The sequence below is a fragment of the Pristis pectinata genome, chromosome 8 (genome assembly GCF_009764475.1).
Source record: "Pristis pectinata isolate sPriPec2 chromosome 8, sPriPec2.1.pri, whole genome shotgun sequence".
Taxonomy (NCBI): domain Eukaryota; kingdom Metazoa; phylum Chordata; class Chondrichthyes; order Rhinopristiformes; family Pristidae; genus Pristis; species Pristis pectinata.
The window spans coordinates 31,519,169-31,540,653 of record NC_067412.1 but is presented as its reverse complement, the minus strand read 5'-3'; the positions used below and the strand labels follow the sequence as shown (position 1 = coordinate 31,540,653).

The 21,485-nt window shown below is 40.4% G+C and overlaps 1 protein-coding gene across 1 annotated transcript in view; it reads left to right on the top strand.

Annotated features, from left to right (window-relative positions):
- The first annotated feature begins 4,512 nt into the window (after positions 1 to 4,512).
- Positions 4,513 to 21,485, top strand: part of metrn (meteorin, glial cell differentiation regulator) — a 33,140-nt gene continuing 16,167 nt past the window's right edge. Inside the window, exons 1-2 of the mRNA XM_052021642.1 lie at positions 4,513 to 4,819; positions 7,833 to 8,275. Coding sequence (XP_051877602.1) covers positions 4,719 to 4,819; positions 7,833 to 8,275 — 544 coding nt within the window. The 5' untranslated portion in view covers positions 4,513 to 4,718. The remainder of the gene's footprint in view (positions 4,820 to 7,832; positions 8,276 to 21,485) is intronic.

Sequence of the window (21,485 nt, the reverse complement as noted above, 5' to 3'; positions counted from 1 at the left end):
TGTGCAGCTAAAGCAGCACTTCCTCATTATTGTTTTACAACCGCTTTGAATTGAAAACCCTGTTGATTACTTTTTGTACCTGTACCTCATCTTTTAATGTTCTGTGTATTAATGCAAAGGGACATTCAGATTGTTTTGTTCCTTCACACCGCCTCATTCCTGACCAGGTAAAACCATCCATTTTTTACTTGCTCAGATCAAAAGTAAACACCTCCCTATATCAAGTTCCTTCAGCCACAGGCAGGAGCTTTACCACTCACTCTATCTATGCCTACCCCTTCATCTGTTGTTAATAGATATGGTGAAAAATTGAGGCACCTGTGCAGATCTCAGGAAAACTTAATTTGCTGCATCCCAGATATTAGAAGACATTCATTGGTGTCCTTCTTCCCAACTATTGCAGCCAGCTACCCACTTGTGTCCAAAGTTACCTCTAATCTCTTATTATTCACAAACATTTTTTTTTCATCTGGGTTCTCATCAGATGTCTTCTGGCAGACCATTAAAAAAATTGGGCTCAGTTGCAGATGAATAGGCAGATAGGCTGAGAATACGTTTTAAAGGTTTCATCAGGATGAAGGATGTTTAAATATGTGGTGCACAGAAGCAAAGGTGATCAATGAAACATATACTAACTTAAACCCACAATACACTTGTACCCACAATAGGTTAGCTGAATGCCTTAGCAGCTGTAAAGAAAGACTTGCATTTAAAATATTATTTTCACTTTACAGCCAACAAAATACTTTGAAAGTGTAACTACTGTTTTGATTTTCGAAAATGCAGCAGCCAATTTGCACATAGACATCTCCCACAAATAGCGGTGAGATAATAACTAGTACTGTGCACAGCTCCCTGGAGGAGAAATTCAACGGAAGGGGTAGGTACAGAGCCATAACTACACCCAACTAATTTCTGGAAGTATGTTCATGTGTTTTAATTAATTAACCCATTTTCTTTTGCTGAACCCGGTATTGTTACACTACATGTGCTGAAAGAAAATCCACAACCACAATACATTCCAGATGAGTTTCACTTTGTCACATCCCCTCGCAACTCCGCATAATTTTGAAAGTCTCCCCTTAGTCGCACATCTTCGTTTTTGCACCGAGCATGCCACACCGTACATTTTCTGTTAAAAGTCACTTGTACCTTTTTCACCATTTCTTTCTCTGTACATTATCATTGAGATGTCCTCAAAAACAAATTTAATTAAGCAACCAGACTTCCCATTTCACAAAACCATGCTGATTTTCCCCTGATTCTTTAATGATCCAGTATTATGAACGTAAGAAGTTTAATAACGAAAGAGGAAAATCCTTCCCTAGTTCTAAATGTTTAGATTCATTCCGATCCCTTAAGTGCCTGATCCAGACCTTCAGCCCCTTTGCCATTTCCAATTATAGAACGCGCCTTCAACATCTTCTCTCCCTCCTTCAGTATCCTTGGTAACCAATCACAGGATGGTTGGCTTTTTTTAATGTTAGTAGCAGGGCCGAAACATCTGCTATCTTCTAACAATAAAAACATTCAAAGGCAAGTTTAATAAGACCCCAGGAGGCCCATCAAACTGCCTGGGCACTTTTGAAATGCAGCGTTCCACTGTGTTAGGGTTATACTGCACCCCTTGTAAATTCAGATCAATTATGAGGTGGGCTTCTACAGAAGATCTCAAATCCTTCATTCTAGCCTGTTTGGGAAGGTTGCTCCCCATCCTTAGTGGCATTTTTATGTTGCTACTTGTCCAAACCCTTCTACTTTCTGTAAGATGATCAGTAAGCGAAAGGGAAATAGGAGTACTCGACCTCAGGATCATTTACTAAACCGATTTTACCTATACGTTAAGGTGCAGTTTTAATTTATATAGTCTTTGCTTGACCAGCGGTTACGGTCTATATATACCATATGACACATTACGTGTCATACAATGTTGAAATGACAATCGATTTGGTTCGTCACCCCTTGAAACTGGAAGCGACAATAGCAGGTGTCCCTTTGCTCCGATTCATGTTATCCAGTTTATGGATGAGTTGGGGGAGGTGTGGGGGGGGGGGGGGCAATTGTGCGGGAGCGCCGTGCACTGTATACCGAATCACGCTTCTTGGGCCAGAGTTGGGGGAAAGGAACGAATAATTTTTATGTGCATTGTAATCCCAATCAGATAAGTGATACCTTTGTTTCGCTTTTCTGCAAATGTTTCCATACAGAAAATAGTAAAAAAAAATGCCTGATGTGCATTTAGACAATGGTTGGACCGATTATAATTTATTGACTATTCAACTCAATGAACAGGGCTCATTTTGGCGGGATATGTTAAGTAGGGTCAGTACTTGAAATCTGGCGCTTGATAAACTGTAGGCGGTATTGAACCCTCTCTCCTCACCTCCCCACCGCAACCATCACGGTTCACGGATCAGCCTGTGTGTGTGACTGACACCCACCAACTCCTTTGGAGCGCTGACATGTAATAATTCAACGAATTCATCTTGGTGATGCAGAACAGCCCCGTAGCTCGATTGAGATCCAGAAAACCATTGAAAACGTTTGTTCTTTAATACAGTGAACACAGAGACTGAGAAAAGCGACACATTGCTCAATAGAAGTTGCGGCGCGTCTTAGATTATTTGCCACTGTAGGGCAAGATGCTTAAAATATCGGTATTATTATCGCTAACCTTGACGGGGCGGGCAAAACGGGGATTCGTGATGAAGTAGAAAGGGATGAACTGTGGCATCCTGTGGGGTGAGGGTGCCCCCAGCACTGGGTTACACAGCAGATTTTAGCCCTCTGTCTGCATACATCAGACTATCAATGATTGCGGAATGCGTGGCTCTCAATGGATCGCTGTGGAACAATCCATAAAGAGTTACTGGGGTTACATCGCCGCTGATAGATGCTAGACGTGTTTCTGGTCATTTTCCCTCAGTCAGCAATTTGCATCGAACTCCGCCCGTCTGTCTTCTCTCATTGTCAGTGGATTTCTGCTCTTTATTTGAAATTTTGGCGGGCGATATGACTATTTAGTGTCTTTTAAAAAAAAATCTATAGTGCTTGCAAGAGTTTTATTTTCTTTCATACCAGAATGTATACATGAATTTATTAAAGCACTAGCGAGATTAGGTGAAGGGCGCTACGATTGCTAAATGTTCTTATGAAAGAGGAATGCAACTTTAAAAGGGCGGACAAAAGAGAATTCACATTCTCTCCACCAACATTTACTAGCAGAGAATTACTGGATAACCTGCCATTGTCGCAGTTGCTTCAGATTCCTTTACTCAAATATATCACCAGAAAAAGCTCCCTTTCCTTGAAGAATGTGGGAAACTGCATTGTAACTTCTAAACTGGGTGTATGTTGGAGAAGTTGGGGGCGTTCGCCAATATTGTTTGAAACATCGAATATCTTAAGCCAAAATACTGTTGGAGTTTAGATTCAATTATACGTGGGAGTTTAATTGCTATATGAAAGCCTAGTTCTCGGTTGGTTTGCTATAATATTTAGTGAATAATAATATTCCACGGTTCTATTTAAATTTTATTTTTTAAGTTTAGGGCCACCACAAATATATGCTGTGCATTCTAAATTGATTTCAGTCTCAGGGGATAGTGAAATGTGCATTGTATTAAAACATTATAAACCTTCCAATGGATTCAATGTCCGCTAAGTTTGACTTCAATAGGTTCGGAAAATAATCAGTATACCTGATTCCAGGGTCATTAAAAGTAGGCACCAAACTGACTTCTCAAAAAGCTTCAGCATGGAAAACGCTTTTATATAAATGCCTATTTTAAAGTTACGGACAACCGTGGGGGGGGGGGGGGGGAAGTAAAAATATGCAATGACTAGTTGGGAAAATGCCACGTTAAACTCAGACTTCTGAGCTCTGGAATGTGATGGTCATGTAGATTCATAACTGAGGTCAAAATGAGATTAATTTATAAATAACCTTCTGAGGATACTTTAATATCTTAAAATTCGCTGATATCTACCCAGAAGAATAGGTAAGATTGCGTTGATGAAATGGTATTTACATACGAATTTTATTAGCTACTTCAGTCTACAACAAATACTATGCCTGATGCATCCTTGTTAATGTCAAAAACCTCCTGATTATAGTCGCAGGGGTCATATGTGGGACCTATAGAATCTTCCTCAGAAATTAACACCTTTTGCAGACTTCAGAAATAGATGAACCAGAATTTGTTCAATGTTGTAGCCTACATGGCATTAAAATGATTTTTAAAGTATTTAATCTCTAAGAAAATGCTCTTTTTAATGGGGCAGGGATATAAAAGAAACTGGACCTGAACGGAGAGCGCCGTCTCCGACATTGCCCTTTTAAAGATCCACGTGAGTGCCGCCGGCGACGTCATGTTTAGGGGCGTGCCTCCGGCGAAACCTGCTTCGCCCGCTAATTGGCTGTCGGCAGAAAAGGACTGCCACCTTTGCGGGTTGATTGGCCAGGAAGGTCCGGACTGTGGAACAAAAGTTAACAGGAGACGCAGTCTGGTCAGTGTAAGTATATCAGTGAAAGAGGTTTGACCCTGAGTAATGAGAGGACAGTGAAGGGTCGGGACGGGTAGAGCGCAGCCTATTTGTCCCGCGGAATATCAAGTATGCCCGCGTTTTGCTGCGGGATTCACCACATTTCTCCCCAGTTATCACTTTTAATAAGTTTTCCAGTTGCTTAAATCAGGATTACGTTTCTGGGCTTGAAGATGCCTTTGATCATTCCTTTTGCACTTTGGACTTTTCTACTGTCCCTGCTGAAACCGGGATATTCCAATTACTCTGTAGATCAATGCAATTGGAAAGGAAGGTATGGGGTTGTTTTATTAATTTACCATAATGTGAATCAGTTAAAATCCTCGACCTTATTGGGATGATTCGTTAACAATCGGGAACTAGGACAAAGTTGCTTTAAAGTTCTTTGGAAATTGCGCCCCCTGCCCAACAGCGTAAACTTCTCAACTATGTTTGCGGAACCCCTTGTTAGTAGAAATCATTTGTAAGTAATAAGTTTGTAACTGTTTTTCTGGCTGACGAGAAGTGAAGTGATCTCGAGAAAGAGCATGCACCCCTCGAGAGTTTCTTGCATTGGCCACGTTCGAAAACAGCGGCAAGGAGTCATGTATCGCCAGCTTTCTTCATGTCTCGTAAGCTGTTACCGATCACGATGAACCTGATGAATTGTGTCAGGGACGTGCACGTCTGTCTGGTTGTATCATATGTTGCTAAGAACAGCTTGGCCCCCATTAAACGATTGTTAGATGTTACTCCCCCACATTCCTACCTTTCCAGTTCCCGATAATATTTGTTAATCGTTCCCATTACTTGAACCAGCAGGTTTATTTTAATTCGTATGTGGAACATTATAGTGTTGAAACAATTTTGCACATTATTTGAGCTCAGAGTGAGGGTCCTGACCTCGACTATGTTGGGATTATTGTTTTCGATAATTTGTGGTGAAGCTCAGCGTTGTGTTAAAATGGGAGCCCTTTGTTATATTTGGCGCGCACTCTTATTGTTACAATTGTCTTTTCCATTAAGTGCAGAGATGCGCTTGACAGCAGCGGAATCCTGTGCAATCTGTCCTTTCTCCCGAGCGTGGGACTGAGTCCCCACTTCATCCGTGTTCTAAATTTATTTTGTTGGAAAATATCTTTATGCGGAAGATAGTGATGGGGGTGGGGATATTTGGGTATTGAGTTAAGGACAAAGATTTAAAGCCCGTGGGGAGGTGGATTCTACACAGCTGCATTGGTTATTCCATTTAATTGTTTGGCTTGAGCTGCTTGAGTTTTCGATGGTGACTTCCGTCCGTCAGGCAAAACTTGGTTTAATAGGACCTTAAGGAAAGATCACGCAATCCAGACTGCGGAATATATGTTAAAATGTTGATGTGAAATAGCCTGTCGTTATATAAAATATTTGTCACACAAAATAGATGTGAAAATATTTTAAGCCTTTCACGTTGTAACCTCTTTGAACAGCCCAAAGCAGTAATCGTTGGTGGCAGGTGGAATCGAGGATTTGCATCAATAAAGGTTTACCTAGTTCTTTTGTCAGAAGATCAATTGGTCCTTGGAACATGGAAAGTTGAGGAAAGATTCGATGGAAGTTTGCAATTCGTGGAGCGGGTGGGAAGTCGGAATGATTACAGCAGAGGCTATTCCGCATCTCAAGTTGATGCCGACTCACAGTAGAACAAACACGTCACTTCACGCCTCTCTCCCCATGGCCTTGCAAGTTGTTCTCTCTCGAGTGCCTATCTAGTTACATTTTTGGAGGCACAGATTCCGTTTCCATCGTCCCTGCAGACAGTGACTTGCAAGCCCCGGTTACCAGGGAAAACGTTTTTCCTCGCATCTTTTATATTTGCCCGCAATTCTGTGTCTCAGGCACCGGTGGGAACAGCTTTCCTCTATCTTGGGCGGTCAGGGTCTTGTACACCTGTCAAATGTCCCCTCAATCTTTTCTTCAAGAAGGGAGATACCAACATCTCCAGCTTAACGGCTGAAATCCCTCTCCCTAGAGCCATTCCAGTAAATCTTTCCTGCACCCCCCTCCAGCACCTTCGCATCCAAGACCAGAATAGAATGTAATATTCCAATTTGTGTTGGACAGTGCTTGTGTTAGGTTCAATATAAGTTCCCTGCTTTTGTATGCTGTGCCTCTGTGCTGCCTCTGATCTGGTTTGTTTTACCAACCATGTCTGATAATACGTGGACACGGACCTACGGGTCCTTCTGTCCTCGCACCCCCTTGAAAACAGTCATTTTACATTGTCCCTTGCCCTTTGGCAGAACGAAGAGCACTTCACACTTCTGTAAATTTCATCTGCCACTCGTGCGTCCGTATTTTTGCAATATTTTACTACCATCTCCATTTCCTCCCATAGTTTCGTGTGATCCGCAAATTTGGACGTCAATGCATTGGGGGTGGTGGAAGTTGCAATCCCGGCACTGTTTCCTATTCTCCTCTGATGTCTGCCTTTATAGAGGTTTTCTGTCCACTAATATCAAATGGAAAGAGTTGAAGGACGGAAATGCAGAGAACATCAGAGAAATGGTTACCTTCAAGAGGGACATTTAAGAGACTCTGAGATAGGCACATGAATGATAGAAAAATAGGGGGCTATATGGAAAGGACGGGTTAGACAGATCTTACAGCAGGATAAAACGCCGGCACAACATTGTGGGCCGAAGGGCCTGTACTGTGCTGTAGTGTTCTATGTGTAAAAGTCTGGACGCCCTGTCTGAAATGCTTCGGTTCCCCCTTTCAATGGAGTAAGCTTGAAATCTGCAAGGGAAGAGGAAAGAGCAGGGGTAGCACCGCCAGGGAGGCCGAGTGGCCTCGCGTGTCGTAGGAAGTATTCATTATTGGGGATTGTAGTCAATTCCTTTCATGGTAGGTAGGAGCACCGATAGAGTGAATGCACAATCCTTTCCCCAAGGTTGGGGAATCAAGAACTAGAGAGCATGGGGTTAAGGCGAGAGGCCAGAGATTTAATAGGAACCCGAGGGGCAACTTTTTCACCCAAAGAGTGGTTAGTAGATGGAATGAGCTGCCAGAGGAAGTGGTTGAGGCAGGTACATTTACAACATTTAAAAGGCACTTGGATAGGAAAGGTTTAGAGGGATATGGGTCAAACGCGAGCAAATGGAACTAGTTTAGATGGGGGTCTTGGTCGGCATGGACGAGTTGGGCCGAAGGGCCTGTTTCCGTGCTGTATGACTCTGTGAATGTAATGAATTCCGCTGCTACAGTGCTGGCGGTGAGGTGATGTGTGCGGGTGTATTTTCTCATTACATGTTTATGTTCCACTGCAGTGGTCTGTCCCAGGAGCCCGGCAGCGTGGAGCAGATCTTCCTTCACTGCGCCGAAGGGGACGTGGAGTGGCTGTACCCGGTGGGAGCGCTGCGACTTAGCCTCTCTCCCCGGCTCCCCTCGGGGCCAGCCTCCTCGGCCACCCGAGGAAACTTCGGTCGCATCACGGCGTGCATCAAACCCGCCGAGACCTTTCGGGGGGCTCAGATCTACCTGGAGCAAGGAGCAGAGCTGCAGCTGCTGGTCCGAGATCAGCAGAGAGAGGAGGAAGAGGAGGAGGGGGCCGAGCCGAAAGTTCACTGCTTCAGCCGCTTGGCCGGCGAGAGGGTGGCGCTCTTCATCCAATCCACACTGCACCGGGACATCAGCCGCCGGATTGCTGCCTTTAAGTACGACCTCCGCGGGGAATGGAGCTCTGGAGCACTGCTCCCTCAGCAGGCTGAAAGTAAGGAGCCTTGCTTTGAAGTAGAGATGTTGGATTGATCCCAATGGGGATTTTTTTTTGTCGCTGTCATTAAAGCTGCCGTTTACTCCGCCCTCCGAGGCCTCCTGTCATTTTATAAGGAGGCTGGGAATTTAAATCACTCGACCCTCATCTATAAAACTGTCAACAACGGCAGAGAATATTCAGAGTCCAGTGGTGAGGCGGTGACCCTTTTGTAGAAAGTGATATATTCTGCATTATTCTGCCATCTTGTAGTTCACATCCCTCGGTACCTCTCCACCTCGAATATTTATCACAGTGTAGAAAAGACATCTGAGGTATTCCCTTCTATCGTTACGTTAGAGAAACCAGGAGATCCTCTGCAGCCAACGAACTGTTGTTGATTTTGTACTGTACGCTACCTGGGAGGATAAGAACATGGAATAGGATTAGACCAGTTAACACCTGCTCTGCCATTCTATAAGGTCACGGCTGATCCACTCTTGGCTTTATCAGCACTTTCCCGCGCTCTTGCAATTCCCCTTGACATTCGGAGTTTAATCTCAGTCTCCCTCTTGAACATAATCAACGACTCTGCCTCCACAGCTGTCTGGGATAGAGGATTACAGAGAGATTCATAACCCTTCGAGAAGTTCCTACTCATTTCCATCTTAAATAGGTGACCCCTTTATTCTGAAACCATGCCCCTCTACTTCTATATGCCCCTGCTAGGAGGAAGGGGGGGGGGGGAATTCTCTTGGCATCCACCATATTAATCCCCCTCAGAATCTTGCATCTCCTCTCATCTGAGCTCTAAATGAGTAGAGACTCAACCTCTCATCACAGGAATCAACCCAGTGAACCTTCCCAGTATTGTCTCAGATGCAAGCATATTATTCCTCAAATATGGTGAATTAAACTGTAATGCAGTGCTCCTGGTGTGGTCTCAGCAGGGCCTGTAAAGCTGCATCAAAGGTTTCTTGCTTTTGTACTCTATAACCCCTGCAAAAAAGGCCAGCAATCCATCATCTTTTTTTAATTACTTGCTGTACCTGCGCTCTAACATTTTGTTTAATGTACTAGGAGCCCTAGATCCTTTTGTACCACAATATTTTGGGGTTACTCAAATAATTTTCCTTTCATTTTTTAAAATTTCAAAGTGAATAACCTCACATTTTCCACATTATACTCCATCTGCCAACCTGCCCACTCACCTTGCCTCTCTATATTCCCTTTCAGGCTCCTTGTGTTCTCCTCACAATTTGATAACCCACCTATTTTTGTATCATCACTAATCTGGCTATAGTGCACTCATTCCTTCATCCAAGTCATTACTGTAGAATATGAATAGTTGAGTCCCCAGCACTGATCCTATGGCACCTACCCCACTAGTTACTGATTACCATTATGAAAGTGTCCCATTATCCTGACAGTGTTTTGTGTTAGTTAGCCAATCCCTGATTGATGCCAGAATATTATCCCTAAACCCCTGTGCTCTTTCAGGTGGCACCTTATCAAATGCCTTCCAGAAATTCAAATGCAGTACATCTATTGGCTCCCCTATTACATCCTCAAAGGATTCTAGTAAATTGTCCAACACCATTTCCCTTTTATAAAATCACTGATTCTGCTTGATTGTCTTATGATTTTCTAAACATCCTGCTGTAATAACTGTTCCAGTATTTCCCAATGACAAATGTTAGGCTGACTGCCCCAAACTTTCCTGCTTTGCCTCCCTCTTTTCTTATATAATGGTGTTACATTTTCAGTTTTTCAATCCTCTGGGACTACTCCAGGGAATTTTGGTAGACTACAATCAACATAACCACTATCTCTGCAGCTTTTTCCTTTAAAACCCTAGGATGAAGGCCATCAGGTCCAGTGGACTTGTTGGTCTTTGGTCTCATTAGTTTGCCTCATATTTTCTTTTATCCAATGATGGAGATTGTTTTGTTTCTTGCTCCATGTTGCCCTTTGATTAACTATTATTTTGGGGATGTTCTTTACTGTGAAGCTCAACTCAAATTAATTTAGAATCCTTGACAATTTTCTTTTTCTAGTCTCCTCTTCTTCTAAGGGACAAATGTTTATGGATGTGCGGGGAAAAAAAAGCCCTGCATTTTTTTGTAAAATATTGACTGTTGGCTCAGCATTTTTGTTTAAATCAATAATGAACTTTTTAATCACACTTGAGGTAGACCATCTTGCATAAGAACAGAGAATGCTGGAATGCTTTCATCAGCATCTGAAAGGAAGGATGGTGCAAACATTCATAGAAGTTTCCTTAATGTTCATGAATTTGATGACATAGGGAGAAATCTCCCAGTTAGGTTAATGATTTAACAGCAGGTGACTCATTTTCCACATGGTGGGGAGGTGAGTAGGAGCATGGGGTGGGGATGGCAGACGTTTACAGGTGCAGAGAAGGGATTAAATTGTAAAGCAGTTCTGTGCAGCAGCAAGGAAGAAGAAAGCAATTGGTTGTCTTTCCCTGTGACAGGGATTCCTTGTCCCCTTGGATTTTAATCTAGAATGCCTCTAATTTGCTTGATTTGATTTCCTGTAGAATGGAAGGCAAAAAACTGAATTCTGGAAATCTGAAATAGAAACACAAAATGCTGGGAGTACTTAGTAGGTCAGACAGACATCTTTGAGTTAAAACTTAAACTCTGTTTCTCCCCATAGATTGGGATAGTTTTCCAGTATTTTCTATTTTTACTTGAAATTTAAGCTCCTCAGGTCAAAGTTATCAACTATTCGTGGTTGAGCTGTTTTTAGAAACAAAAACACCATGAAACCATTGTATTAGGAACAAACTCCAGTTTCCCCCTGGAGAGTATTAAGGTTGGGAATTTAATAACTCATTCCATTGGTTACATTTGCCATGCCATTACAATGTTTTGCTTATGCCTTAACTTGTGAATTAGAGATATTTCCCAAAAGGCATGATAAAATACCCAAGGTTGAGGTCTGAATCACATTGATTTAAAACTACTTTGAGGACTGAACATGACAGAAAACTTGGCAGCACTAGTTTGTGTGGCCTGTGGTTATTAAGCAATGAGTGAGTCTTCCTGTTTTCACATTGTATTCTGTATAACTAGAAGTTAAAATCTTCCACTGTTCACTGAAGCCCATTGGGTTCAGACAGGTGCATCTGGACACCAACTTGAAAATGGGTAGTTCTGACATTTGTATCTCACCACAGTTTGGCTTTGCGTGGCTCACACACAGAATTCTTCCCCATTTCCTAAGAACAAGTTCATGGAAGGAAGAAAAATGCTGCAAGTGGATTGAGGGTCAAGAATGCTCTTGTGTTTATAACCTCCAATAGCACCTTTGTGGTGGTACAGACAAAAGCCCAGTGTGTTGAGCCCAGTATAAAACTGTCTTTTATTCGGATGCATGAAAGATTAAGGATTAGTACAGTTGCCATGGTGATTTTAAAGTATTTCATCATGTTGCCTTGTTTGGTTTTTTAAAATCATGTGCCATGAGTATCCTTCTGGATTTTTAATTTTGAAGGATAAAGGTAGATTAAAATTTTTCGAACAGATCATTTGAAACTTTCATCAAAGTAGTTTAAAATTCAAAATGCCCAATGAACACTTTCTTTGAATTCTAAGCTGTTTTGGAAACTTGAAACAAAAGCAATATGAAGAGATCTGTGTGCAATTTAAGTACAAAACACTAAAACCTGCTTTGTCACGAAGTATTGAGAGATCTCATGTTGATTTGTTTAAAAAAATTAATTCTGTGAGATATGAAGGGAAAGATCTAAGGGGAAATGGAAATATTCTCATTCAATAATGGATAAGGATTTCTTGTGTTCTCTGTAACATTTATAAACTCGTCCTTTATAGGTGTTCATGAGTTTATTTTACATAATGTATTGAGGACATCACTCCCCACTATTAATACAATGCATTATGCAAGGTTTAATAATTTTTTTAAATTTTGAATGATGATAGAATGTTATGGCACAGAAAAAGGCCATTCATGTCATCTAGTTCTTACTGGCTCTTTGTAAAGCATCTAATTTGTCCCCTTTTCCTGTAGTCTTACAAATTATTTTATTCCCTTTGAAAGTTGTGATTGACTCTGTTTCCACTGTCCCTGCTAGCAGTGAGTTCCAGATCACAAGTGCTCTATGCATAAACTTTTCTACCAGTGCCTGCCACCAGCCCCCCCCCCAAACACACAGCAAATCACCTTTTGCCCATCAGTTTGAATTTGTGTGCTCTAGTCCTCAATTTATGTCTTGTAGAGAATAACTTCTCTCTAATTATTTCATCTAAACCAGACATGGTCTTTCTGACTTCCCATCATTACCGCATCCTCTCTGTCAAAGGCTATTAGGGAACTGCAGCATAGAGGCTGTACTCAAAGAACTGGAAAAATCTCAGTTTATAGTTTGCAGAACACTGAAACTACTGGCAAGAGCAGTAACAATCCAGAAAATGGACCTATTCATTCTCTTGCCCATCAGCACATTCTGCTTGCACAGGATATCTATTTTAAGATTTTGCCAACTTTCTTTTTTGGTGGTTCAACATCCACATTGAAAGTTCATTTATTGGTTATAAACCAACTGGAAAAATTCTAAGCTGAATGTTCAGCCCCTAAACTCGGCTCTTCCACTTTTTGGCCATCTGCAGTAACTAGGCACTTGTCCTCAAGGAATGGCGGGAGATGATTGATATTGCTTTCCATACATAAAATGATTCCAAAGGAATTAAATAATGCTTTGTGAACACCAGTTTTCTAAGTCCTTTGTCCATTCCAATGCATCTTCTGCTCCTTGCCTCTCAGCATTTCTGCCTTGTTCTTCTACACCATATTTGTACGGTGGCTATTAAATGTGTTTGTGGGGAGATGAGTATGGAGTTACTTTATTCACATTCATCACTGCAAGAGATGATGGGACCTCCTTGTATACAACTAAACTTGGTCTTAAAACCTCCAGTGATATTTTTCTGCATCTCTCTTCAGCCAGTAACAATTTAATTAGTGCATAAAGCCATCCAAGTTTAATTTTTCTGAAAAAATAAGTTAACCAAACTTTAGGCCGTGGCAGCTTGTAAAATGAAAACCATATAAGGCCACCTTTTTTATTTGTTTTCATTCTGTTGTCAAATGCCAGCAGCTTTATGCTGCACTTTGGCCTCAACAGCAGATCCGGAGATGGCACTGGTGCTAGGTGTAGTGTAATGGCTACATATCAAAATAGTGAATTACAAGGGAAAGGAGTTCTGATGGGAAAAGATTGGAATTAGAAATTCCAGATTACTTCTATTATGCATGAAACTAAAACTCTGTACTTTTGATGCTCTCCTTATTCTTTCTGGCATCCAAAATCCACAAAAAGAATTGTGGACAATTGGCCCAGTTCTATTAGCAGCACAGAATATATTTTGAATTTATCCATGTTTTGCCCAGAATTTGTGAACAGCATTTATGTCATTGCAAGCTGGGCTACTTGATGGCTTAGCATACCATTAATATGGTGTCCTCTTGTTCAGAAACCAAGAGTTGCTCTGTGTAGTTACAACTGAGTTGTGGGAAAGGATATTGGGTAAATTCAGATATGCTACCTCAGAAGTACCAATTTAGAGCCTAATAATATTGCAACAAGTACCTGAAAAAGTGAGCAGGAAATGGAGAATAATCTGTTTGATCTTTCAACTGTCCTTGCTCCAGAGTAAGAAGGCTTTATTAATAGATAAGTGCAGCTATTTGTCTGGGCCTCTGATCATCAATGGCATGGAAGTAGTTGAAACTGATGTTTTATCAGTTAAATGAGTGAATAGAAAAACAACTAGGCTAAACATAATTATAAACAAACAATGGAAATACTCAGCAGGCCAAGTAGTATCTGTGGAGAGAAAACAGGTCAATGACATTAAAAAAGCAAAAACAGAGTATGAGAGTAAACTTGCAAGGAATATAAAAGGGAACTAAAGGCTTCTGTAATAACAACAGAAAGATTATTGAAGACAAATATAGCCGCACTAGCGTCAGAAACAGAATTTGTATCAATGAACACAGAAATGGCAGAGTAATGAAATACTGTGGTTCTGCCTTCACCAAAGAGGGAGCACACACAATGCTTACTGTTTCTCTTTCCACAGATGCTGCCTGACCTGAGTTTTCCTGGCATCTTCTATTTTGTTAAATATTAATGCTATTAGACAAAGTCAACATGGATATATGAAAGGAAAATTGTTTGACAAACCTACTAGAGATTTTTGAGGAGGTAACAGGTAGAATAAGGGAGAATCAGTGAATGTGATACTTTTTGGATTTTCACAAGGCCCTTCATTAAGTCCACAAGAAACTAGTATGCATATGGGATGGGGTAATGTACTACATGGATTGAAAATTATTGACAAATGGCAAGCAACATAAAAATAAATGGGTCTTTTGTGGTGTAGCAGGCAGTGATTAGGACTGGCTTAGGCACCAGCTATCATATAATATGTAATATTAAAGTTTTCCAGCAACATGAAACTTGATTGAAGTGGATGCAAAGGGAATAAAGGATGATTTAGACATTGAGTTAGAGGTTAAATACTTGGTAGATGCATTACAAAAACATGGATAAATGTGAAATTAGGTACTCTGATAGGGAAAACAGGTGATGAATTATTTAAATAGTGGGAACAGCTGAGGTACAAAGGGATCTGGGTATCCTAGTACACTAGTGACTGAAAGCAAACCTGCAGGTGCAGCAAGCAGTTACAACGGCAGGTGTTATTTTTCCTTTCATTACAAGAGACTTTGAGTATTGGTGCAAGGATTCTTGCTACAAACTGTGAGAGTACTGTGAGACCACAACTTATTTAATAAAGGCTATACTCTGACACAGCATATCTGAATTTACCCAATATCCCACCATAGAAATAGTGCAATAAAGGTGATGCAATTGTTCCATTTTCCAGTAGTGATAACCTTGCCTTTGCAAAAATTTTGAATACTGATGGGAGGGAGAAGAAAAGCATATCTATGTTTGTGGTACCACACATGTACAAGCACATATTGGCATAAATAGAATATTCACAGACATATTTGTGTTAAAAGGTTTGTACACCCCTCTGCTACCCAACCAAAGAGAGGCCCTTTTGAAACTTAGTCCAAACTGGATTTGAAGTGGAATCCAAAAATGGATGCACAGCTTTACAACAGACTGCACCTGAAGAATTTTTGAAGAGATTGGTAATTTGTTTGTCAAGGAACATTATGATTTTGATTTGAGTCTTCCCCATAGTGGAAGAATGCAAATTATGTTGCAAGTACTCTGCTTGGATAAGGTAAATCTGGATTAAGTGGTGAATTTATCTGACTAAAAGTGTTGCATATTGGCTCATATTTTCAGGTCAAATCTGGTCAATTAGCTCAACAAAAGAGACTTGTCATTGGAGGCAATATAACTCCCTTCATTATCATACTTCAACTCTTTACGAGTCATCTTGTGGTAAAACTAGAAGACTGAATTCATGCATCATGTATCATACTATCATACGACTGCTTCATTACAGTGGAACAGAATGCTTTTAGTGAATTATGCTTCATAAAATACAGCTTAGAATAACTCAATCCTGAAACTAACATAGTTAAGAATTATCTTTAATGTAGTAATTTGAGAATTATGTTCACCAGTTACATTGGTTAATAAATTAATGATCATAATCAAAAATGTGCTCTTTGCTAATTTGGATTCTGCTATAATATTTTGCTTTTCGTTATATCCAGAGGTTTTATGCAAAAATTATTTTTATATCTTAATTCGGGAACCCCTGTCTGATTGGCAGAAGTTGCATAGAGAAAATTAAATGATAGCCTTGTGGAATTTTTTCTCTTTTACATGAATTTTGCTAATTAGTCAACAGGTGAATGAATGTAGTAAATTTGATGGACCCCTAACAACTCATTTATGGGATGAGCTTGTTACCTTGTTTTAGCAGGGTAGATTATTACTCTTAAGTGCTAAGCAGCCAATGTGCAACGTATGGCCTTTCTCTCCTTGATTTGTGTGCAGACATACTTTCATAGTTTCCCTGTAAATGCAACAGTGGCCAGTGATATAGCTGGCCAAGGAGGTATCCTGTACCTGCACCCACTGGGCCATCCATCCATGTGTGGATATGTCCTATGATCGGTTTGGAGGAGTTGCTGGTATAAGAGAATCCAACATCATCCTCGGCTACCAACACTGCCTTCTCTCTCTAAGAGACCAGGGTGAAGCTAAACATCGAGTATTGAACAACGAAGGTGGCAAATTGTGGGGGCCATTACTCTGGCTAGGGACGAGCAACTAGAGAGCAAGAGATCTTTTTTTTTACAAAAGCTTTGTATAGGGAGAAAAACTGTGACATAATAACATTTCATCCAAAAACAGTGTCTATCAGAAGTAGATTTCCTGACCATTGTGTGGAAATTGATGTTACATCTCCGACAGAATGTAACAATCATTTGCAGATATTATGCACCTCTTTGCTTTTTGAGATTTGTCTATGTAATGGTGCAAAATATAATTTTGTGAAAAGAACTTAATTCTTGAGTTACATAGTTCAACTGCACTTGTGAAAATAAGCATGAGTAATGCATCCTTGCCTCACTATATTTTAAGCTGCTGCTTGTATAACCAATCTCCACATTTGTCCAATACTGAAAGGAGCTTTTGTGTTTTCAAATGTAAAACTTCTGCATCCTTCAGTTCAACTCTTCAATAGGGTTCTCTTTCACCTCAAGTTTTTGTGTATGGAAAAAAAAAGTCTCTATTTCACTCTAGTGGGGGCAAGGTTAACCTTTAGCGTATGGTTCATTTGTCTTTAACAATGCCAAGCATGTGTCACATCCAAATTCCTCCTTTTCTTGTTTTTTTGCTCTTAAAACTCAACAGCTGAGCTGCAATAATTCTATTCATGTTGCAAATTCTTATTAAATGTATAAATGAGAAAATACGATTTCTAATACAGTGTCATTTTAATAACTTGGCAAGGCAACTATACAACAAGAATAATGCAGCTTGTGTTTTAAAGAAAATAAGTGCCTGCAAGGAACAGATTTGTTGTTTGATTGAGCGATCTGTTATGTAGATTTATAGATGTAATTTCTTTCAGAAGGAAAGCATGCCCCTTTTGGATATGAAGTTTTAGTTTGCTGCTATTGTTATCACAAGAATAGACCTTTTTAGCAGTCCATATGGTGCAGTCTGGATTTTGAACATTAGGAGAATAAAAAGTTAAACACTTGCTTTAACTTAAAGTGGCATCATAAAACCTAAGATAGCTTCAACGTGATTAGAAGTTGACTGAAAGCAGAACTTTTAGACCTGTTGATTTGTATCTCTTTTTAGATACAATTTTAAGTTGAGCATCTTTAGGGGGTGGGAGGGGGTGCTCATTTGATTGACAATCTCAGAACTCTTAACAAAACGTTCATTGTATCTCTAATGTTAGTTAAGTGTCATATTTAGTAAAGAAAAGAACTGTGGGTCCTTGTTTTCACATCCATGGGTTTGTGAAGCTGAGGTGCGTACTTTGAAAGGAGCAGCATCAAAGCACAGGACAAAAGAGTTAAATTTAAACCACCTGTGTATTGTTACTTGGCAGAGTTGAGTTTCAGTACAGCTGGAACCCATACTGGACATGTGACCCATGTCACATGCAAAGTATATGGAACACGGCAACAATTAACAACACATGGTGGATGTGGTTTGGTCTGGAGATAAGTAACTTTGGAAATGTTGAGATTCTGCTCAAATGTTTCTTTTGACTAATTTGTCTGGTTAGAAGTAACAGACAGTCCCTAGAGGAGGTAGCAATCCACGTAGTGGGTAAGTTTTGCAGACCCAAGTGTAGTCGGCTTGTCAAAAAAGTTGGACGAAGAGCAGCGTTTAAACACGGTTGCTTTATCCATTTTGGATTTCTTCATTTGAATGTTAAAAGAAGTCTAATGTATCACAAGTACAAGGTTCTTTTCAGAAAGCAGTTAAACAGGCTGAGGGGCCAGATTCTGCGCTACATTATTCTGACTGAATAGTGCACACTGCATAAAGTGGTGGGGCGAGGGGAGAAATAGCAAATTAAATGATTCCACAATGCTCAAAAGTTGCTGGTGAATGCTAAGGTTATGTGAATATAAAGAAATATTGAGTCCCCTCACTATTTCTTGCAAGACATAAGGGACATTTCATACTGGCTTACTTCCTCAAGGCAAGCAGGTCTGTCACTTCCAGCATTGGTGCTGAAGTCTTGCTGCCCATAAATGAAGTGATTGATACTCAAAACTTGGCACAGCCTGAATCTGAATTTTTGTGCAGGCTTTTGCTTTAAGTTCTTGCCAAAACCTGCCCATGCTGCCATCAGTACCAGAGTAACCATAAATCATTTAGCCATCACCCGTCCCTATGCTCCAAGAATACACTGTTGAAATGGTTCTTCCAAGGTTCTGTTCAGTGCAATAATTTCAGAGGAATCACGAAGATGAATGGTGACGTACCCACTTCCACCTCTGCTCCAATCCGTTAATGGTGATCCTTCTGCAATTGTTTTGCAGTTGTTGATCTTCAGTCATAGAAACATAAATAGGAATAGGCTTTGCAGCCCTTCAAGCCTGCTTTGCCACTCGATAAAATCAAGGCTGACCATCTTTCTCAATACAATATTCCTTCTCTCCCATAACCCTCGATGCCTTAAATGTAATGAGCAACTTAGCCTCTGCAGCTCTCTGTGGTATTGAATTCCACTTGTTCTCCACCTTCTAAGTGAAGAAATTTCTCCTCCTCTCAGTCTTAAATCTCTTGCCCTGTAACCCAAGACTGCGACCTCTCATTTTAGATCTCAAGCCAGGGGAAAGATCCATCCAGTCTGGATCCTGCATCCAGTCTGTCTAGTCCTGTCAAAAATTTGTAAGTTTCAATTAGATCTCTCCTCATTGTTCTGAACTCTAGTGAATAGAAATCCAGTTAACTTAATCCCACTTCATACGAGAGTCCCTTCCTCCCAGGAGTCAGTCTGGTGAATTTTACTCACCACAGAAGGTGTACAACTATAACATTTCTAGGGTAAGGTGAACAAAACTACATAGTGTTCCAGGTGTGGTCTCACATATTGTATACCATGTACATCCTTGCTCCTGAACTCAAATCCTCTTGCAGCAAAGGCCATGTACCATTTTTTGCTTTAATTGTTTGCTGAACCTGTGTATTTGCTTTCAGTGACTAGTACACAAGAACGTCCAAGACTCTTCGTACATCGACCCTTCCCCATCTAACAGAATGGACTGCCTTTCTGTTTTTCCTACTGAGGTGGATAACTTCACATTCATCCATATTATACTGCATCTGCCAAGTTTTGGTTACTTGCTTAATCTAAGTCACTTTGAAGCCACTTTGCATCCACCTCACAGCTCACAATCCCAACCAGTCAGTAAAATTCAAAGTGTTACTTTCTGTTCCCTTCTCTAAATCATTATATATTATGAATAGCTGAGGCCCAAAGCACAGATCCCTGTGGTACCCAGCTAGTTGCCTCCTGCGACCCAATAATAAAAGACCCATTTATTCTACCCTGCTTCCTGTCAACAAGGCAAATACGATTGGTTTTGGATTTAAATTCCCATTGGTAAGCTTGGCAGAGAAACCAGTACAAAGGAAATTGAGATTAATACTGTAGCATGGTATTTTTGGAAGATAAAGCATGTTTTTCATGAAGGTAAAGACCTAAATTATTGATTTGGTTTATTAAAACAGATGCTTTGTCCAATAAAATATTTACCAATATAGGATCATTTCAACATTCTCCACATGCTAATACTGTCTCTTCTACTTAATTGTTCCTCTACTTAATAACCTCTAAGCTCCGATTGAAGGAATAGAAGTTAAATGTGTTTCTGTTGAAGTTTGGTTTTGTCTACTAATAACAGTAATTTTGTTTGTATTGTAAAGTTTTATAGGTCCCCACCCAATTCTCACCACTAAACTAATCTGTTAATTGTTCATCTATCTGCTCGTTTAGCCAGTGCAGGTGTTACACTCCAAGCCATTTAAGCAGCTCTGATCCAGGCCATTGTAAGTGTATTATGGCCTTAACTTTGATTTAATCCACATCGTTAAAGTCTGTTGCTCTTCATCAGTGAAGAATATTTTCAGCAGAGAGGATGGGTTCTGTCTGAGGTGCATGACCAACATTTGAAAATTTATTTTTCTTCAACGATTATGCAAATTCAATGCACTAATTGAACAAAATCAATTAAACAAAATGTAAAATGGGATCACTGAACATGCCATGAATTCTCGCTGGGACACAAGTTTAGAAAATTTGCCTCCATAAGCACCTGTTGTTGGGTGGTATGGTTGCTGATTTAGTCTGCATTTTCTGTACCATGCTTGTGTAGTTTAGTGTATTATCCACAATATTAAGGGCAGTAGCATGAAATGCTTGCATGTGCTAAGTTAATGCAGACAATGACATTGATTATAACTGATTTGCTATCAATGCACCTAATGCCATATGTTCAAATCAGATGGAGAATCTAATAGCTTCTCTTCCCCACCCTGCTCAACATACTTGGAAGTATCATCTTGTAGTGTTGCTGATGGTTGATCTTGCTGTTTTTTTTTTGAAAAATTAGTACTGGTTCATGTTGGTAGAAATTTAGCTTCTACAATCCATGGGGTGTGCAGAAGTATAAGTGGCACTGTTGTCTTGGTATCAGCAAAGTGTAGTGACCAATTAAATGTGTTCAGCATGATAATAGCAATGAGTGTCCAGAAGTTCACCCGCAGTCAGTAGCACTAAATTTGCTCCATAAGACATAAGAGCAGAATTGGGTCATTAGGCCCTTCGAGTCTGCTCCGCCATTCAATCAAGGCTGATTTATTATTCCCTCTCAATCCCATTCTCCTGCCTTCTCCCCGTAACCTTTGATGCCCTTACTAATCAAGAACCACTTTAAATATACCCAATGACTTGGCCTCCACAGCCGTCTGTAACAATGAATTCCACAGATTCACCACCCCCTGGCTAAAGAAATTCCTCCTCATCTCTGTTCTAAAGGGATGTCCTTTTATTCTATGCCCTCTGGTCCTAGAATCTCCCACTACCGGAAACATCCTCTCCACATCCACTCTATCCAGGACTTTCAATATTCAGTAGGTAAATATCCAATATATTCTCTGCCTCTGAAATTCATTCCATTCCATTCAGTGAGGCTGCTATACAGCACA